Raw genomic sequence first — 15,836 nt, 5'->3', positions numbered from 1 at the left:
CACTGTTTGGAAAATCGGCCCCTTTTTTATGCCGCAGGGCCCAGCACAGGGCACCCCCGTTTCGCCGGCCCGGGGTTCCGCGCTTGCTCGTCTTCCCCGCAGCTGCAGATGCAGGGGAAACCGTCTGACGTCATGAGAGGGGCCGCAGAAGGCCGCTTTGAAGGGCTCCTGGGCAGCACTTCAAGTGAAACCGGGTGCCGGAAAAACATTCGATCGTGCACGGGCTCGGCCAAGCAGTGGAATGTGCACAGTGCCCCCTTTCCTCACACAAGGCCTGAACGTTGCCAGGGATTTATGCATGCTAACAAGACCTCAGAGGGGTACACCCTTCTTTCTATACCCTCTACCCATGCGCCCCTATTTAATGCTCTGCTAGTTACACTGCCACAAACACGGCTTTCAATTCTTGTACAATTTATTTTTAAAAAATACAAGACATGAAACATTTTCCAAGCGACGTCATGCCTAGTACTTATTTCCCGAAGGGCACGTGGGCTCCCCCCTCTCTCAGATGTTTATATTTCCAAAACAATGCGAGCATTTGAACTGCTCCGGTAATTTGAAATCCCAACATGCAATTTAGGTGCCTTTTTTTCCATAGGAACGGGGCAAGCAAAGTTCACGCCGCTTGCCTTCCACGCTGGATGTGTGGACCCGCAAAGTTCACACGTGTGTGGCAAACCCGGGCCTGCTTCCTCTGCTGCTTTCAAGAGCTGCGGGCCGGCTGCAGGGGACCATGTAACACAGAGGCGAGAGGTGAGGGGGGGGGGGGGCAGGCCACCGTCACTGACTGCCCACCTCGAGGAGCCCGGCGTCTGGGTAAAGCTCGGCTTGGCACTGAAGCTGGGTATTTATTCATCATGGCGCCTCATGGTGATAAACAAGTCAAAGGGGGCGATCAATGATTGCACTTGAACTAGTATTTGCAGCGGGCCTCAAAACAACCCACGGCAACACATACACGGCGGCCTTCCCCCGAGCTTGAAACATGCGAGTGTTTAGTTGAACATACCAATAGCATTGCACTGGGCTGGCAAAAAAATATTCTACTACCGTTCATAAAATGAGAAATAATGGAGACCGCTTCGACGCCATACACTATGGCAGGAAGGGCGATACCAATGCACCATAGCATAACATGTATCCCGCGTCCTTGGGCATTATATAACCGTTGATGTGTAATTTCTAAATTGGTGTTATTGGCCCTGATTTACAACGCGCTTTTCAATGGGATCGTGCCATTGTAAAATCCTTTTGAAAATCCGGCCCATTGTGTTCCCAATTAAATGCGATTTTCTGAGAATAAAATGTGTGGTGTGACTGACGTCTTTGCACGGATCTCCTTGCGGGAATCCGCTCTTAGATTTTGGGGGTAGAGCTTTTGTTTTTGGCTATCGACTCCCAGTCCACGCAAACGACCCTCATTCCTATAGAATGACACCTCCCACTTAGGTTTCGGGCAGAGGGAGGTGGCCTCTCACACTACCACAGGGTGCTTCATCTGAGCTGTGCTGCTAGAAACTGCTCCTCGCAGCGCCCGAAAACTCTTCCCATGCTAAGCCTGTGTTAATTTGAGAAGTTGAGGCCCAAGACAAACAGGACCCCGCCTTCGCCCCTTTGCTGTCGTTTGACGGTGAACCATCCACGACCCAAATCCAATTTTCGACCTCCTGCCTAATCCCTCAATATAAACACCAGACCGTGAGCCTAGTGTAAACAGCGGGCTGTGTGTGAACGGTGCCCAGTGTGCGGGCCACGGGAACTGACAGCTGCATACGGGCATAGAATAAGGGGGCAGGGGGAGCGCAGAGATGAGTGGCCGGTGAAAGAGAGGTATATATACACATACCCAAGAAAGGGAGATAAAAGGACACATAGACGGATGGAAGGATATATAGATACCCAATGAAAGGGAGATAGAAGGACACATAGACTGACAGAAGGATAGGTAGATAGATACCCAATGAAAGGGAGATAGAAGGACACATAGACCTATAGAAGGATAGATAGATAATAGACATCCAATGAAAGAGAGATAGAAGGATACATAGACGGCTAGAAGGATAGATACATAGATCCCAATGAAAGGGAGATAGAAGGATACATAGACGGATAGAAGGATATATAGATAATAGATAGGCATCCAATGAAAGAGAGATAGAAGGATACAGAGACGGATAGATAGATACCCAAGGGATTATACTTAAATGGGTGGATATACCTATAGATGGATAGATACTCAATGAAAGAGTGATAAACGCATAAATAGCAGGATAGAAGGATGGATAGATATATAATAGATATATACCCAAAGAACGATACTCAATGAAGGATGGATAGATGCCCAATGAAAGATAGACAGATAGACAGAATAAACAGACAGAAGGATAGAGATATAGAAGGATAGATACCTAATCAAAAGATACGAGTGGTGGTTTGAACTATAGATGGACATATAGATAATTGATGAAACATGGATAGACAGGTAGAAGGATAGATACCCAATGTAAGATCGAAAGATAGATGGGCCTATAGAAAGATAGATATCTACACATTGAAAGATACATAGACTGATAGAAAGATACACAGAAACTCTATACATGATAGAGAGGTCGATGCAATGCTATATTGCACACACAACCCATTACATGTAGACAGTGCGAACTATGGGGCATCCAAACTCAGCTTGCATTGTCAACATGGGAAATACGGCAACTCATGTCCTTTAACGTAGCAGGAAACCGCATTTTTTTAAAATCATACTTACATTATTAACTTGGCCATGTGTACGACCCACCCATGCATCTATTTAGCTATCCGCGAATCTCCCACAATGCCCTCTGCAGTGTGCATGAGCAAGGTAGACTTCCCCATCTGCCCCCTGCCACCAATGAAGTGACCACGGTGGGGGAAAGGTGCAGCTTTGCTCAACAAAGCACAGACATCATGACGTCCAAATGTGACCCTCCCAACTCAAAGGATGCGTTAGATTCTCTTAAGAGATCTGGCAATGCGGGTAAAGTGGGGGTGGGGTGGAGTGGGGGCAAGACTGTCTGTTGGGGCCTTCATCTCACCCCTTGCAAGAGCACCTCTTGTTTGCCGGCGACGAATATTAATCAAGCTCCCCGGTAGACTGTGGGACACCGTCGTGCCATGCCCCGATGGTCACACAGTCCCCCGAGAAGTAGAAACTGTTAACGTGTATCGGACAGAGAGGGCCACCACATAAACCCATCACCCCAGTAGAGGGCCACCACATAAACCCATCACCCCAGTGCACCCACACTCCGCCGCCAAACGACTGCCTTTTCGGCTTGTGTCTCGGGCCTGTCAGCCCCGACAGCAACAGCAACTGCTCCGAACTAGTGTTGTCCGACGTGTTCGTTTTCTCGCGGGGAGTTCACACATTTTGGAGACAAATGCTTTCCCTGGCGTCCCATCGGCTGTTCAAAGAAGCCACGGTTGGAGCGAGAGTCTCACAGCTCCCACCCCGACATCATTAGTGGGCTTCGTTGGCTGGGGGAGGGGAAGGGGCTAGCGTGACAGGGAGAATAACCTTGATAAAAACACCGAGGAAGTGGGGGAGGGGCTCATAAATCCGTCTCTGTAAATAAGGTGTCCGTCAGTAGCTGCTTCATTTAGGCTTTCTCGCGATTGTTTATATAATCTCCCTCTCTGGGGGAGGCCGGAGGGGGGAGACTCCCCAGATAAACAGACATATATTTATTTATTCACCCCGAACTGGAGCCCGGTGTTTTAAAAGAAACCAACCTGCGGGATCTTCAAGTTTCAAACATATTTATTTATGGCAGAAAAATAATATGCGCAGATATTTACAAAACAATCAATCATAAAAATATGGAATGCATCTAGACACCGGATCCATCAGCATTTTTTTATATATAAAACATGATTCATCAATAAATAAATAAAATGATTTATCTGTTTTTCTCAGAGGGAAAAATACAAAAAATGGAGTGTGGGCAATGTCCGCTTTAAGAGTCTGTGGGCCCGGCTCCACATAGACGACACGCCGTCTGCGGCCATGGCGGGTTCCTGTCCGAGAAGGGCGCCAGGCCTTATTGTCTCTTACTTGCCCGTCTCTAGTGGCTTCTGGTAGGCACGGCTGTGTGGGCATGCATAAAGGAAGAGTTTTTTTTGTTTAATCAAAGATACAGTTCCGACATTCTTCGTCAATAAAAGGGTTCCGATTGGAATCAGAATGGAGAGCGTCTTCCGGAAAACCCCAGCCGTCCGCTAGAAGTTCGCGGACCAGACCCCTTCACTCGCTCGCGCCCCGAGGGCCCCCGCATTGTCCCCCCACGGTAGTTCTCGAGCGTCCCCTTGCTTCCAGTGTCCAAGAGAGTCCGTGGGTTCGCAGTCCGGCCCGTGGGCCCAGTGCGGAACATCTGGGGTGCCCGCCGTCTGCTGGGGAATGGACGCCGTCTGTAGAGAAGGGAGAGAGAGAAGAACACACGTTAGAGAGGATTGCATTTGCAAAATAATATATGTTATTTCTTTTCTCTATGAATATTTTTCCGACAATCCACAGTCAAGCGTTGCATTCGAAATAACACTAGTTATGAAGTGCGGCTTTAAAGAGACCCGTATGTTTCGAAGCTGGGGTTGGCAAATGCTACGACCCAGAGAGACAAACTAACGGTTTTTGCTTATAGTTAGGCAACTCGGATAACAGACTGCGGCCCACCACCCGAGGGTACTTTAGCCAGCTTCTTAATATGCACCCCGTGAAAATGACGTTTCATGAATACCTAGGCAGCTGGAAAAAGTCACTTCCCGGGAGAGACTTTAAAGGTTGGGTGAAGGTAGTGGTTGACGGGCAGTTGATGGGCGTTTAAATACGTTGGCAATTGTTTTGAAATTCTCGTTGTACGTTAGCCCCTATGTTTTAAAGCACACATGCATTGCTGCTTTTTCTGTCTGCGTGTAAAGTTTGTATGCATCGTGACACAAGATGTATGCATTGTAGTTTACGGGTAGGCCCGCTTGGCGTCTCTTCTCGGACGGCCCAAGAAGACAGTGGACGGCTCAATTCGGAACGTACTGTTCACGCTGGGAGTTGTGCACAGAGTGGGCGTTTGCACGGGCCTGTGTGTTTTATTCTGCCAATTCTAGTTCGTTTTTATGTAGCGCTTCATAGCCGCTTCTAAGCACTGGTACTCAAGTTTATCATTTGAAGGGTGGGAGGCCGGGTCCCTGCCGGAATATTAACTTGAAAACTCGCAGAGCTTCCTGCGGGTCATGGTGTGTAGTAACGTTGAGGCCACTGAGCTGTTACTGTTGTGTCTAAGGTAGCCGGCACTCGCCATGTAGTGGGAACCCCAATAGTGGTATATGCAGGAGCCGGGATTGGGGAACCTATGAGGCTTCCGAGTGGACAGACACAAAGGGCCGAGGGAGGCACATTTAAGAGGATGCGCCCATGGGCGCCTGCTGGAATTTCCACTGGGCCTAGTCCTGCATTTGAGTTATTGGCTCATGAGCTAAACTGCAGATGGCCCTCAAAACAAACAAGGATCTGCTTACAGGCGCACACAAAATAAGCAGCACACACAGGTACAACTAGACATCAATAAACACGAGTTAAGAAACACTAAGTGGGGCATGGGCAATCGACACATCTTTGGGGGCCTGCATCCACAGCAGTACCCCGCGGGGGCTGCTTTCTGCTTGTGGGGGAAACGGGGCGAACGCTAACGCAGGGCCGCAAGATGAGCAACTGCGGGAGTGCCGCGCTTTATAGATAAGGTGCGCTACAGATCGCACACCTCACCCCTAGTGGCGGGAACACGGGTGGGAGGCTACCCTGCGGCGGACGGTCTCCCGAGTCCACACCCCGACGTGCGGAGGTGCTTGCAGGCATAGTGGCACGGTGCGCCCATGAACGACTGCCTCTCCTAGAGACAGGGGGAGGAAGGGATAGAGTGCTAGGGGGAAACCCAACTCGCAACGTTGCCTTCGCTTGCCATGTCTAAACAAAGGGAGTGCTCTGAAAGTAACGGGACGGGAAGGCTTTCCTGCAGCGTCTGACGCAACGCCAGCCTCTGTTTGGCCCACAGTCCCGGGAACATGTACCTCCTCGTGTCATGTGAGTGTATGCGTGGGAGGTGGCACTGGTGCGAGTGTGCGCGCGGCAGTTAGGAACACCATGGCCCTCCCTCGGTGAACTAAGGGTTTGGCCGGGGAGTGTGTGCTTTAAACGGGCCGCATCTTGCCATGTAACTGCCAGTGTCAGGAATGCAAGGGGGAGGGGAACCGGTGTTGGGGGCTTCAAGCAGCTAGATGTGGAGTAGGCCAACATGGCCGACGCACACCTTGTGTAGGTATAGGTATTATATGTTAATGCACCTTAACAAATAGTGCATTTTCTTTTTAGATTTGGAATAATATGGGTGCATTTTAAGATGATGCACTTCATATATGTCTTAATGATTTATAACGTAGTGCAAACATGTTGATGTAAACAATGTCGATCTACTTGATGAATTATATATTATGCCATTGTGCAGGTTTAATGTAAAGCATAAACAATTAATAAACACATGAACGTCTGTATTGCTGTGCATGGGGTAGAGAGAGGCACCAGCGGGGAAGGCACGCATAGAAGGCGCTGCCCTGCTGGTGCATGCATGGCGCTGGTGCCTGCATGGCGCTGGTGCATGCATGGCGCTGGTGTATGCATGGCGCGAGCTGTGCATTCCCCAGCGCCCCTCCCACACTTTGCACCAGGGTGTGTGTGCAGTTGGCCATTCTTCTTAAGAGATGAACACGGGGCAGCTCATGGGTGTTAGGGTAAGTGGTTTGCATCAAGGTCAGGGTCTGTGCAGGTTCGGGGTCCGGGTCGCCCTGTGTGTCCTGGTCTACAGTTAGTACCCGTGCAATGGTGCAATAGCGTGTGTGCCTGTTGGGGAGCCCTGGTGCACGGTGCCGTGCTCACAGGCCTTTCTGTTCGGAGAGAGGGTGGGCCTGATTCGTGGAATTTTTTTTCACGGTGCAAAGTGACTGCAATGCAGACACAAGCCGTGATTCATGGAACTGTGCAACGTGAATTTTTGCAGTGCAAAGTCACCGCAAAGTTCATGTTGTACTGCGAGCATGACTTTACCCTGCACAAATAAACTTTGCACAGGTCCATTTTTCAGCAGTGCAAAGTCACTTTAAACCATGCAAAAAAATCCACGAATCCGGTCCTGTGGCGCTACTAATATGCGTCTGACCCGAGTCTGTGCTGCGGGTGAAAAAGAGGGCCTCGCCTACAGATGGTGAACACGGAGACCCTGACCTTAGCCCTCACGCAGAAGGCTCGGTGCGTGTGGCAGAGTGTACCACTGCCAGATCACGTGTGCCCTGTGCCATTGGTCATCCTTGGTCTCTAACCACCAGTGATGAGGTGCGTGGGATGGGGGAACTGGGTGCTGTGGGCCTCTGCCCCTCACCTGAAGGTTGTGCCCCTCGGAGTGAAGAGGGAGACGCCTCGAGCCACCAGTAGCGGTGTGCACAGAGGGCGTCTCTAGAGGTGGGCCCAGTGTGGTGCCAAACTCACAGCGCGTACAGGGTGTGGACCGTGGGTACCACGAGCATCCCCAGAGCCACGGGCGCTCACCTGCAGCCTCTGTCCTCAGAGTGAAGGGGGCCTCGCCCCTAGTGGGTGGACGTGGACATGGACCAGGCGCCCTCCATCCTCCAGACGGAGAAGGCGTAGCTGAGGCGCTCGTGGGCCACATAGCTGCAGCTGGCCATCTTGGAGTCGAGCTCGTCGCTCTGCAGCACCTGGTAGAGGAAGTCGATGTAGCGCGCCGCCAGCTTGAGCGTCTGGATCTTGCTGAGCTTGTCGGAGGGCAGCGTGGGGATGATCTTGCGCAGCGCCGAGAAGGCCTCGTTCAGGGACTGCGTGCGCTGGCGTTCGCGGACGTTGGCCATGACTCGCTGCGTCTGGAGCTCCTCGTAGGACTGCGGGCTGGAGCCGGTGCTGCCTCCGCCGCCGGCAGACGCCGCCCTGCGCGACTTCTTGGCGCTCTCGGGGTCCTCGCTCCTGCGTCCGGACGGTCTACGCTTCCTGCTGGCGCCCCTCTTGCCCTCGAGCTGCTGCTGGCTCTCCTCCTCGCTGTTGCTCAGACTATCCACCGGAGAGATTGGGGAGCTCGACTCCTCCTGCATCATTTTCCACCAGCACGGCGGGGAGGGAGGGGGAAGTTGCCCTTCCCGGCCGTTCTGAGTCCGCTCTCCGCCTGCTGGGAAGGGGTGCCTGTCCTGCAAGGTCTCCGGGGTCGGCCGCTATCCTGAGAAATAGCGCAGTGGTGGCAGCCAGCTCCTGGGACACACGCACAGCCGCCGAGGTGGGTCTGAGGGCCGGCCAGCGGTGGGGCATCTTATACCGCTGGCTGCCGGACAGCCCGCACCGGCACTCCTGATTGGTGGGCGGCGCGTGACGTTGGAGGGCCGGGCCCAAAGTTTTGGGGAACTTTTTAGAGAAAGGGTTTCCTGCTCTGCCCTCTGATCCTACGAACTGTCCCAAGAGGCTGCTCCACCCGCCCCGTTCTGGGCATTTCTCTTTGCATCTCCAGCCGGGACAGGTCACCGATGCCAATATGAGCTCTCGCCCGGCTGTCTGTGGATTGCAAACACTGGACCATAAACCGTTACTTTTGTGACGTCAGGGCTGGGAAGCTGGACTACTATGAACCGCCTAAACGGGCAGTTCTTTCTATTTTTGCCTTGACTTGCATTAAAACCTGGCTCACTGTGGCGAACCTAAACTTAGCCGCGGACCTTAAAGAATTGTAGACCACATGTATGTAGCATGTATTCAAGTTGATAAATAATATCAAACGCGCGTGCGTGTGTTGTGTCAAAAGGGCCAGCACGCACCTTACTAGTTACGAAGTGATATGGGGCACCGTATCTGTCCTTCCAGGATCCCTGCGAGGCCGCCCTGGCACGAGTCTAGACTAGAGGATGCCGTCTCGTTGCTGTCTAGAGACTCTGCACTGCCCGCAGCAGAGGGGCCGGACACACCCTACCTGCCGGGAGCCCCCGAGAACACTGCGCCAGCCCTGCCAGGAGCCTAAGGCAAGGGACCCTGCCTCTGCCCAAACTCGAGCACAGAGTACCCGCCTGGAGGCCGGAACCACTCTACCTCGCAGAAGCCCGTGCACGCCCTGTCAGGAGAGCAAGGGCCTGCCCTGGCAGGAGGCCACGAGACTGCCCTGGTGGGAGTCTAGAGGAGGCTGCCTGGAGGAGGCTCTCTCTGCACTCGCAGATTTCCAGAGGGCAGCCCTGGCCACTCAGCCTGGGGGCAGGACACACTCTGCCTGCCACGAGCCAATGTGGAGACGATGCCTGCCCAGCTTGGAGCCCAGGAGACTGCCCTGGCACGAGTCAGAAGGATGCTGTCTCTTTGATAGTAGGAGCTTAGGAACACTCTGTCTGCCCTTCCAGGGGCCATAGAGACTGCAGTGCCAGGAGTCTATCTCTACTCTGGCAAGAGCCGAGGAGATTGTGGGCCTGGTTCACAGAAGGGATTACAATGGGGCAACCCCATTAGAACACGCTGTGTGAATCGGGCGCCATCTCTACACTGTCAGAAACACGGGGGACAGCCCTGGCCCCTCTGCCTCTAGGCTATGTGAGTCAGGCGCCATCTCTACACTGTCAGAAACACAGGGGACAGCCCTGGCACCTCTGCCTCTAGGCCGCGTGAACCAGGCGTCATCTCTACCTGTCAGAAACACGGGGGACAGCCCTGGCTCCTCTGCCTCTAGGCTATGTGAGTCAGGCGCCATCTCTACACTGAAAGAAACACAGGGGACAGCCCTGGCCCCTCTGCCTCTAGGCCGCGTGAACCAGGCGTCATCTCTACCTGTCAGAAACACGGGGGACAGCCCTGGCTCCTCTGCCTCTAAGCCGCGTGAATCAGGCGTCATCTCTACCTGTCAGAAACACGGGGGACAGCCCTGGCCCCTCTGGCTCTAGGCCGCGTGAATCGGGCGCCATCTCTACACTGTCAGAAACACAGGGGACAGCCCTGGCCCCTCTGCCTCTAGGCCACGTGAATCGGGCGCCATCGCTACACTGTCAGAAACACAGGGGACAGCCCTGGCCCCTCTGCCTCTAGGCCGCGTGAATCGGGCGTCATCTCTACACTGTCAGAAACAAGGGGGACAGCCCTGGCCTCTCTGCCTCTAGGCCGCGTGAATCAGGCGTCATCTCTACACTGTCAGAAACACAGGGGACAGACGCCATCTCTACACTGTCAGAAACACAGGGGACAGCCCTGGCCCCTCTGCCTCTAGGCCGCGTGAATCAGGCGTCATCTCTACACTGTCAGAAACACAGGGGACAGACGCCATCTCTACACTGTCAGAAACACAGGGGACAGCCCAGGCCCCTCTGCCTCTAGGCCACGTGAATCAGGCGTCATCTCTACACTGTCAGAAACACAGGGGACAGACGCCATCTCTACACTGTCAGAAACACAGGGGACAGCCCAGGCCTCTCTGCCTCTAGGCCGCGTGAATCAGGCGCCATCTCTACACTGTCAGAAACAAGGGGGACAGCCCTGGCCGCTCTGCCTCTAGGTCGTGTGAATCAGGCGTCATCGCTACACTGTCAGAAACACAGGGGACAGCCCTGGCCCCTCTGCCTCTAGGCCGCGTGAATCAGGCGTCATCTCTACACTGTCAGAAACACAGGGGACAGACGCCATCTCTACACTGTCAGAAACACAGGGGACAGCCCTGGCCCCTCTGCCTCTAGGCCCCGTGAATCAGGCTTCATCTCTACACTGTCAGAAACACAGGGGACAGACGCCATCTCTACACTGTCAGAAACACAGGGGACAGCCCTGGCCCCTCTGCCTCTAGGCCGCGTGAATCAGGCGTCATCTCTACACTGTCAGAAACACAGGGGACAGACGCCATCTCTACACTGTCAGAAACAAGGGGGACAGCCCTGGCCGCTCTGCCTCTAGGTCGTGTGAATCAGGCGTCATCGCTACACTGTCAGAAACACAGGGGACAGCCCTGGCCCCTCTGACTCTAGGCCGTGTGAATCAGGCGCCATCTCTACACTGTCAGAAACACAGGGGACAGACGCCATCTCTACACTGTCAGAAACACAGGGGACAGCCCAGGCCTCTCTACCTCTAGTCTAGGCTGTGCGAATCAGGCGTCATCGCTACACTGTCAGAAACACAGGGGACAGCCAAGGCCTCTCTGCCTCTAGGCTGGGCACGCTCTACCTGTCAGAAGACAGTACCTGCCCACTAGGAGCCCAAACGACTGTCCTGTCAGGAAATTAAAGAAACCAATCCCTTTTCTGGCACGAGCCAAGAGGGCCCTGACTCCGCCCTGCAATGAGCCACCATGGGTCTGATTTACGAAGCGTTTTTCAATGTGATTTCCATATTGAAAAACGCGTTGTAAATAAGGCCTTTTGTCTCTGCACTGACAGGTGCCTAGGGACGTCGCATCTCCCATGCCATCTGCCACCAAAGGAAAGCCCTGCCTTCTTGGCGGGAGCCCATGGGTAGACGCCCTTGCCTCGCCGCAGGAGCACCCCGTCTGCCCTGGTAGTAACCCTGGAGACATGGGACCTTACTTGCCAGGAAGCACGTGTTATCCTGTGCCCTGCTATGGGTGCTTGGGGCACTGTGTCTGTCACGGCAGGGCCACGGGCTGGCGAATATGCAGTGCCCTCTTGATGCTTAGAGACGGCGCATGCCCGGCCTATCAAGTCACGGCGCGTCTTTTGGGATTTCAAGGTGTCAATTCTGACCACAAAGCTTTTCTCTGTCTTTTGGAATAACAGCATTTCCCTATACCTGCCAAGGGTCTTCAGACACTGCCCCAAAGGTGCCACAGGCCCAGTTACAGGGCTTTAATGAGCAGAGGCGGGTGCACACCAAGGCATAGCGTGCCAATGCAGACGTCTCTAACACACCCAGGCAGTGGCCGGGGGGAGGGGAGCTAGTCGCCTTCTTGGAACATTCAACAAGTTGTCGGTTTGTGGCGATTTTCGGACAGACTCATATTTACAAAACACGTTTAAGAAACGACACCAGCCTGCGACACGTGCAGTAAGTAGGTGTGTGTGTAAAGGTTGGCATCAGGGCGTTGCGTGCTGCGTGGGGCGTTCACGGCGTCTCCAGGTGGCGCTTTCAGTTTCTGTAGACGTGCGTTCTGTCCTTATCACTATCCCGGGCTGCGAGTGTAGTGCGTGCACGCGGGGAAAACCAGAGAAGACTCTCTGATTCGTGCAAAATGAAGCCGACTGTAGAGGGGGCGAGAAGGGGGTGTGGAGAAACTCCTCTCTTTAAATCCGACAATCGAGGGCCTTGGTAACTCCCTCCACCGTGTGTCTGTGCGTCACATGCCCCCCTCTCACACACACAACAAACGCACACACAAGCAGTGCACACACCGCCTCAGACGCGTTGCCCACACAAGCATGCATAAACACACACACACACAACACACAGCTATAAACAAACTTGCAATATGGTGATATTTTCACGAGGAACACCCGGGCCTAATCTACAAAGCGTTTCTCCCACTGTTAACCGGGTGCAGCCCGCTCGGTCACACGCTTACTCCGCACTGGTAAAGTCGATTATTCTTCATGCGGCTTTTAAAACTCTTCTCATTGTCGCCCGCAGCCCGGGGACCTCGGCGGACCTGACGCATAAATGCGCACCGCGGGATACGCGAGGCTTGTGGGTGCGCAGTCGCAGGCACGTGCCCCCGACCCCCGTTGCCTTTACGCATTCACGCTTCCCATGGACCATTCACTGTCAGGGAGTGCCCCAATGACTGCATCCTCCCCTTGACCAGTCGCTGCGCAGAGACCCATGGCACTCTATCAGCCCCCTCAATTAACTGCGGAAAATACCCTCACGAAAGAATGGGGGAGCCAAGTGTTAGGGTCGCTGTCTGCCTGTGTCTGCTCTCACACACACACACGACACTTCACGGGAGTCACCTGGGCATGTGGGGTTGTTTGCGCACTTTTGAAATGTAAGCGCACCAAATGTAGCATGCGCAATGTTACCAATGAAGGCAACCACAGCAGTGAACTGAGGGCCGGCTGCCATAGACTCCTCTTGGTAGGGTCGTGTGCGTGGGTCTTCTGGGATCCAGGGAAGCGCTTGAAGCAAGAGTGTGTCATGCCAGGGGGCGGCGGTGTGCGGAGGCTGCTGGGGAGCAAGCAGCCACAATCCCCGCGAATGTAGGGCACACCGAGATGGTGCAGGCGATGAGCGCTGCAGGGAGGACAAGGGGTGAGAGCCTGTCACACTCGGTATGGGGGTGCAGTATGCCCCCCATTTCTTCTTTTTGGGAGGTCCCTTCCAACCCACGCGGGTGCAGTTGCACGACATTCACAGCATGCACGATGACACGCCTAGGTTCGAGTCACGCCGAACGCTAAACACGCGGTGCGATGTGGGCTAGGACACCCTTCGCCAAGAGGGCATAGTCCCAGGTTCTGCCACAATGGCCGAAGATGGTGTTACCCGTTCAGTTGACCGCTTCCATTGGCACGTCCTCGCATACGGGGAGGGGAGGGGGTGGCAGATTAAGCCCCCACACCACCTTTTCAATGACTGCTTTGTTGCATTGGGGCCTCGCCTGAATTAGACCTGATTTGAAAATTACAAAGGACCCGGGGCAGAGCGCTTAACACAGTGAGGCTCCCGGGCTAGCAGCGGGCTAGCAGCAGGCAGGCCCCGGAGGGACAGGCGAGGGCAGGCCGGGGGAGGGGAAGGGCACATTTGACATAAACATTACCTGCGGAGCCAAACAAGGAACAGAGGGTCGGCTTCGTTGGGCAGGAGAAAGGAGGCCGAGAGCGTCAGGAGTCAGATACAAGCCACACTCACAGCACTGACAGTAAACACACCCTGGGCCCGAATCATGGAATTTTTGCACGGTTCAAAGTGACTTTGCACTGCCGACACAAACCCTGATTCATGGAACTGTGAAACGTGTACTTGTGCAGTGCACAGTTAGTGCAACGTCATGTTGCACTGCAAAAATACACTTTGCACTGTTCCACGAATCAGGGCGTTTGTTGGCAGTGCAAAGTCACTTTGAACCGTGCAAAAATTCCATGGATCGGGCCCTTAATACCTTGCTCGCAAGCACCCCAAAACATGTGGGTGCGCAGGGATCGGCGCTATGATTTGGGCAACATGGTCTGGGCGCAATGCAAGAATTCGAGCATGCAGTGGCACAAGGAGAGGCGGTCAGCCTCCTAACTACGTCGTACCCTAACTGCCCACACCTCACGCGGCAACCTTCTGGACGCCACTGACATCAATGGGCCGTTTCAAAATGTGCTTTACCCAATCGTGTATTGCTATAGTGAAGCAAATACACGATGAACAGTCAGGTAATCGCCTAAACGTTTAAACAGAAAACACACCACTGCTCTCTTCTGACTGATATCGTGATTTGCAAGACCTAAGGGGCCCGTTATCACTTTGAAACAAGTAGTGCATATGTGGACAACTGGCGCGCTCATTCGGTGCAGGTGCACAGCCTGTCCGAAGAAATGCAATTGCAAATAAACACTGTTACATTTGCCGTGCACATTGTCTTCTTTGTAAGGGTGCTACGCTCTATTAACGCCTTCCCAATCGCAGATCACGCGGCACGACGAAATGCTCGATTTACACGAATGCCCATTTAGATCTCCTGTTGCACATTCTGTCGAATATTCGCCGAGTCGTGAATTTGTAATCCTTTGAATTATGCAGCGATCGCATTTCTCAAATCCCCCCAAAGGTGAGCTAAACCCAGCGGGGAACCAGCTTCCTCGCGGGTGCTCCTCTCCGGGAAAGCACCTGCCACTGGCCTGACAGTTAGCACCAGATCTGCAACACACACGGGCGAATAACGCAGAGAGTTCGGCTCCATCTTTCGTCCTCCTCGGGCTGCTGCAGCCGTTGCCAAAGAATTAGGTGACAAAACACCTGTCATTTTCGGACGTGCTAACAGTTCGCTCCCTCGGAGCTGCACTGCAGCACTCTTGGTATTGCTAAAGATAACGATCCCTTCGGCTCGCAATGCACAGTTAGTTCCTTTAATACACCGATAGTCAGGTGTCGACTTTTGCCCATATTGTCGCCCATGACCCGCTGTCCAATACGCTGTGATCTCGCGCTGTCCGTAAAGCAGCGCCGCGTGCAGATGTGTCCGCGGTATTTCCAGTGACCACAAGAGGACAGGCTTCCCCCCAAAATCCAGAATCAGGTCCAAACCCAATGGCTGGACGCGAACCAATGTGCCCAGGCCAGGTGATTCATACTATACTTATATATCAGGATCAATTAGCGCCCGCCCCTCCTTCTTCCTTATCCCCCTCGCTGACAAAGGATATAGGCTACAAACGTAAACACAGAGCGGACATCCAGTCAGGAGGCGCTTTCATACTAATGTGATTATTGTGTTAGAACTGATCAATATTCATAACATTGAAATCCGTTAAAAACAGTCATGATTAGAGCACGTGTGCTTAGAGACATGGCGTGCATGTGTGCACCTGTTTATCGGACACTGTTCACAGATTTGGAATCCGTAGTTTTTGCAGTTGACTTTCGCAGTATTCCCTGTTTGGTGAAGCGCCTACGGTTTTCTTCCGTGCAGACACATCTGGGAGGTGTCATTGCCGATTTCAACTTTACTCTTTCTCTTTCGAGCCGAAGATACGCATTATCTGCTCGACGGTGGCTCTTTCATGGTCTCGCGTTTGCTTTTTCGGACCATGCAGGACTCGGCGAGCGCTTTACTCCAGCTTTCACTTGTGCCCTTTCAACA

General features: G+C 53.4%; 1 protein-coding gene across 2 annotated transcripts; it reads right to left on the bottom strand.

The window, feature by feature from the left end:
- Positions 1-3,781: 3,781 nt before the first annotated feature.
- TWIST1 (twist family bHLH transcription factor 1) lies at positions 3,782-8,365 on the bottom strand. 2 transcript variants are annotated; one of them, XM_069648484.1, is made up of 2 exons: positions 7,625-8,365; positions 3,782-4,446 (listed from the first exon to the last, which is right to left on the bottom strand). In XM_069648484.1, the coding sequence occupies exon 1, from the start codon at positions 8,179-8,181 to the stop codon at positions 7,663-7,665; it is 519 nt and encodes a 172-aa protein (XP_069504585.1). In that variant the 5' UTR covers positions 8,182-8,365; the 3' UTR covers positions 3,782-4,446; positions 7,625-7,662. The 2 variants fall into 2 exon arrangements, with proteins under 2 accessions (XP_069504585.1, XP_069504584.1); XM_069648483.1 differs by having other exon boundaries at positions 7,792-8,365.
- Positions 8,366-15,836: the final 7,471 nt, after the last annotated feature.

This window comes from Ambystoma mexicanum, chromosome 2q, assembly GCF_040938575.1.
Source record: "Ambystoma mexicanum isolate Mex_15411 chromosome 2q, UKY_AmexF1_1, whole genome shotgun sequence".
In the NCBI taxonomy this organism is placed as follows: Eukaryota; Metazoa; Chordata; class Amphibia; order Caudata; family Ambystomatidae; genus Ambystoma; species Ambystoma mexicanum.
This window is presented reverse-complemented; position numbering and strand designations above follow the sequence as displayed.

Excerpts from the sequence above, each read along its gene's own strand:
- TWIST1 (XM_069648483.1), bottom strand. The coding sequence starts at position 8,181 with ATGATGCAGGAGGAGTCGAGCTCCCCAATCTCTCCGGTGGATAGTCTG. Across the intron at positions 4,447-7,791 it reads ACATCGACTTCCTCTACCAG|ACGGCGTCCATTCCCCAGCA; the intron begins GTGCTGCAGAGC and ends CCTTCTCTACAG.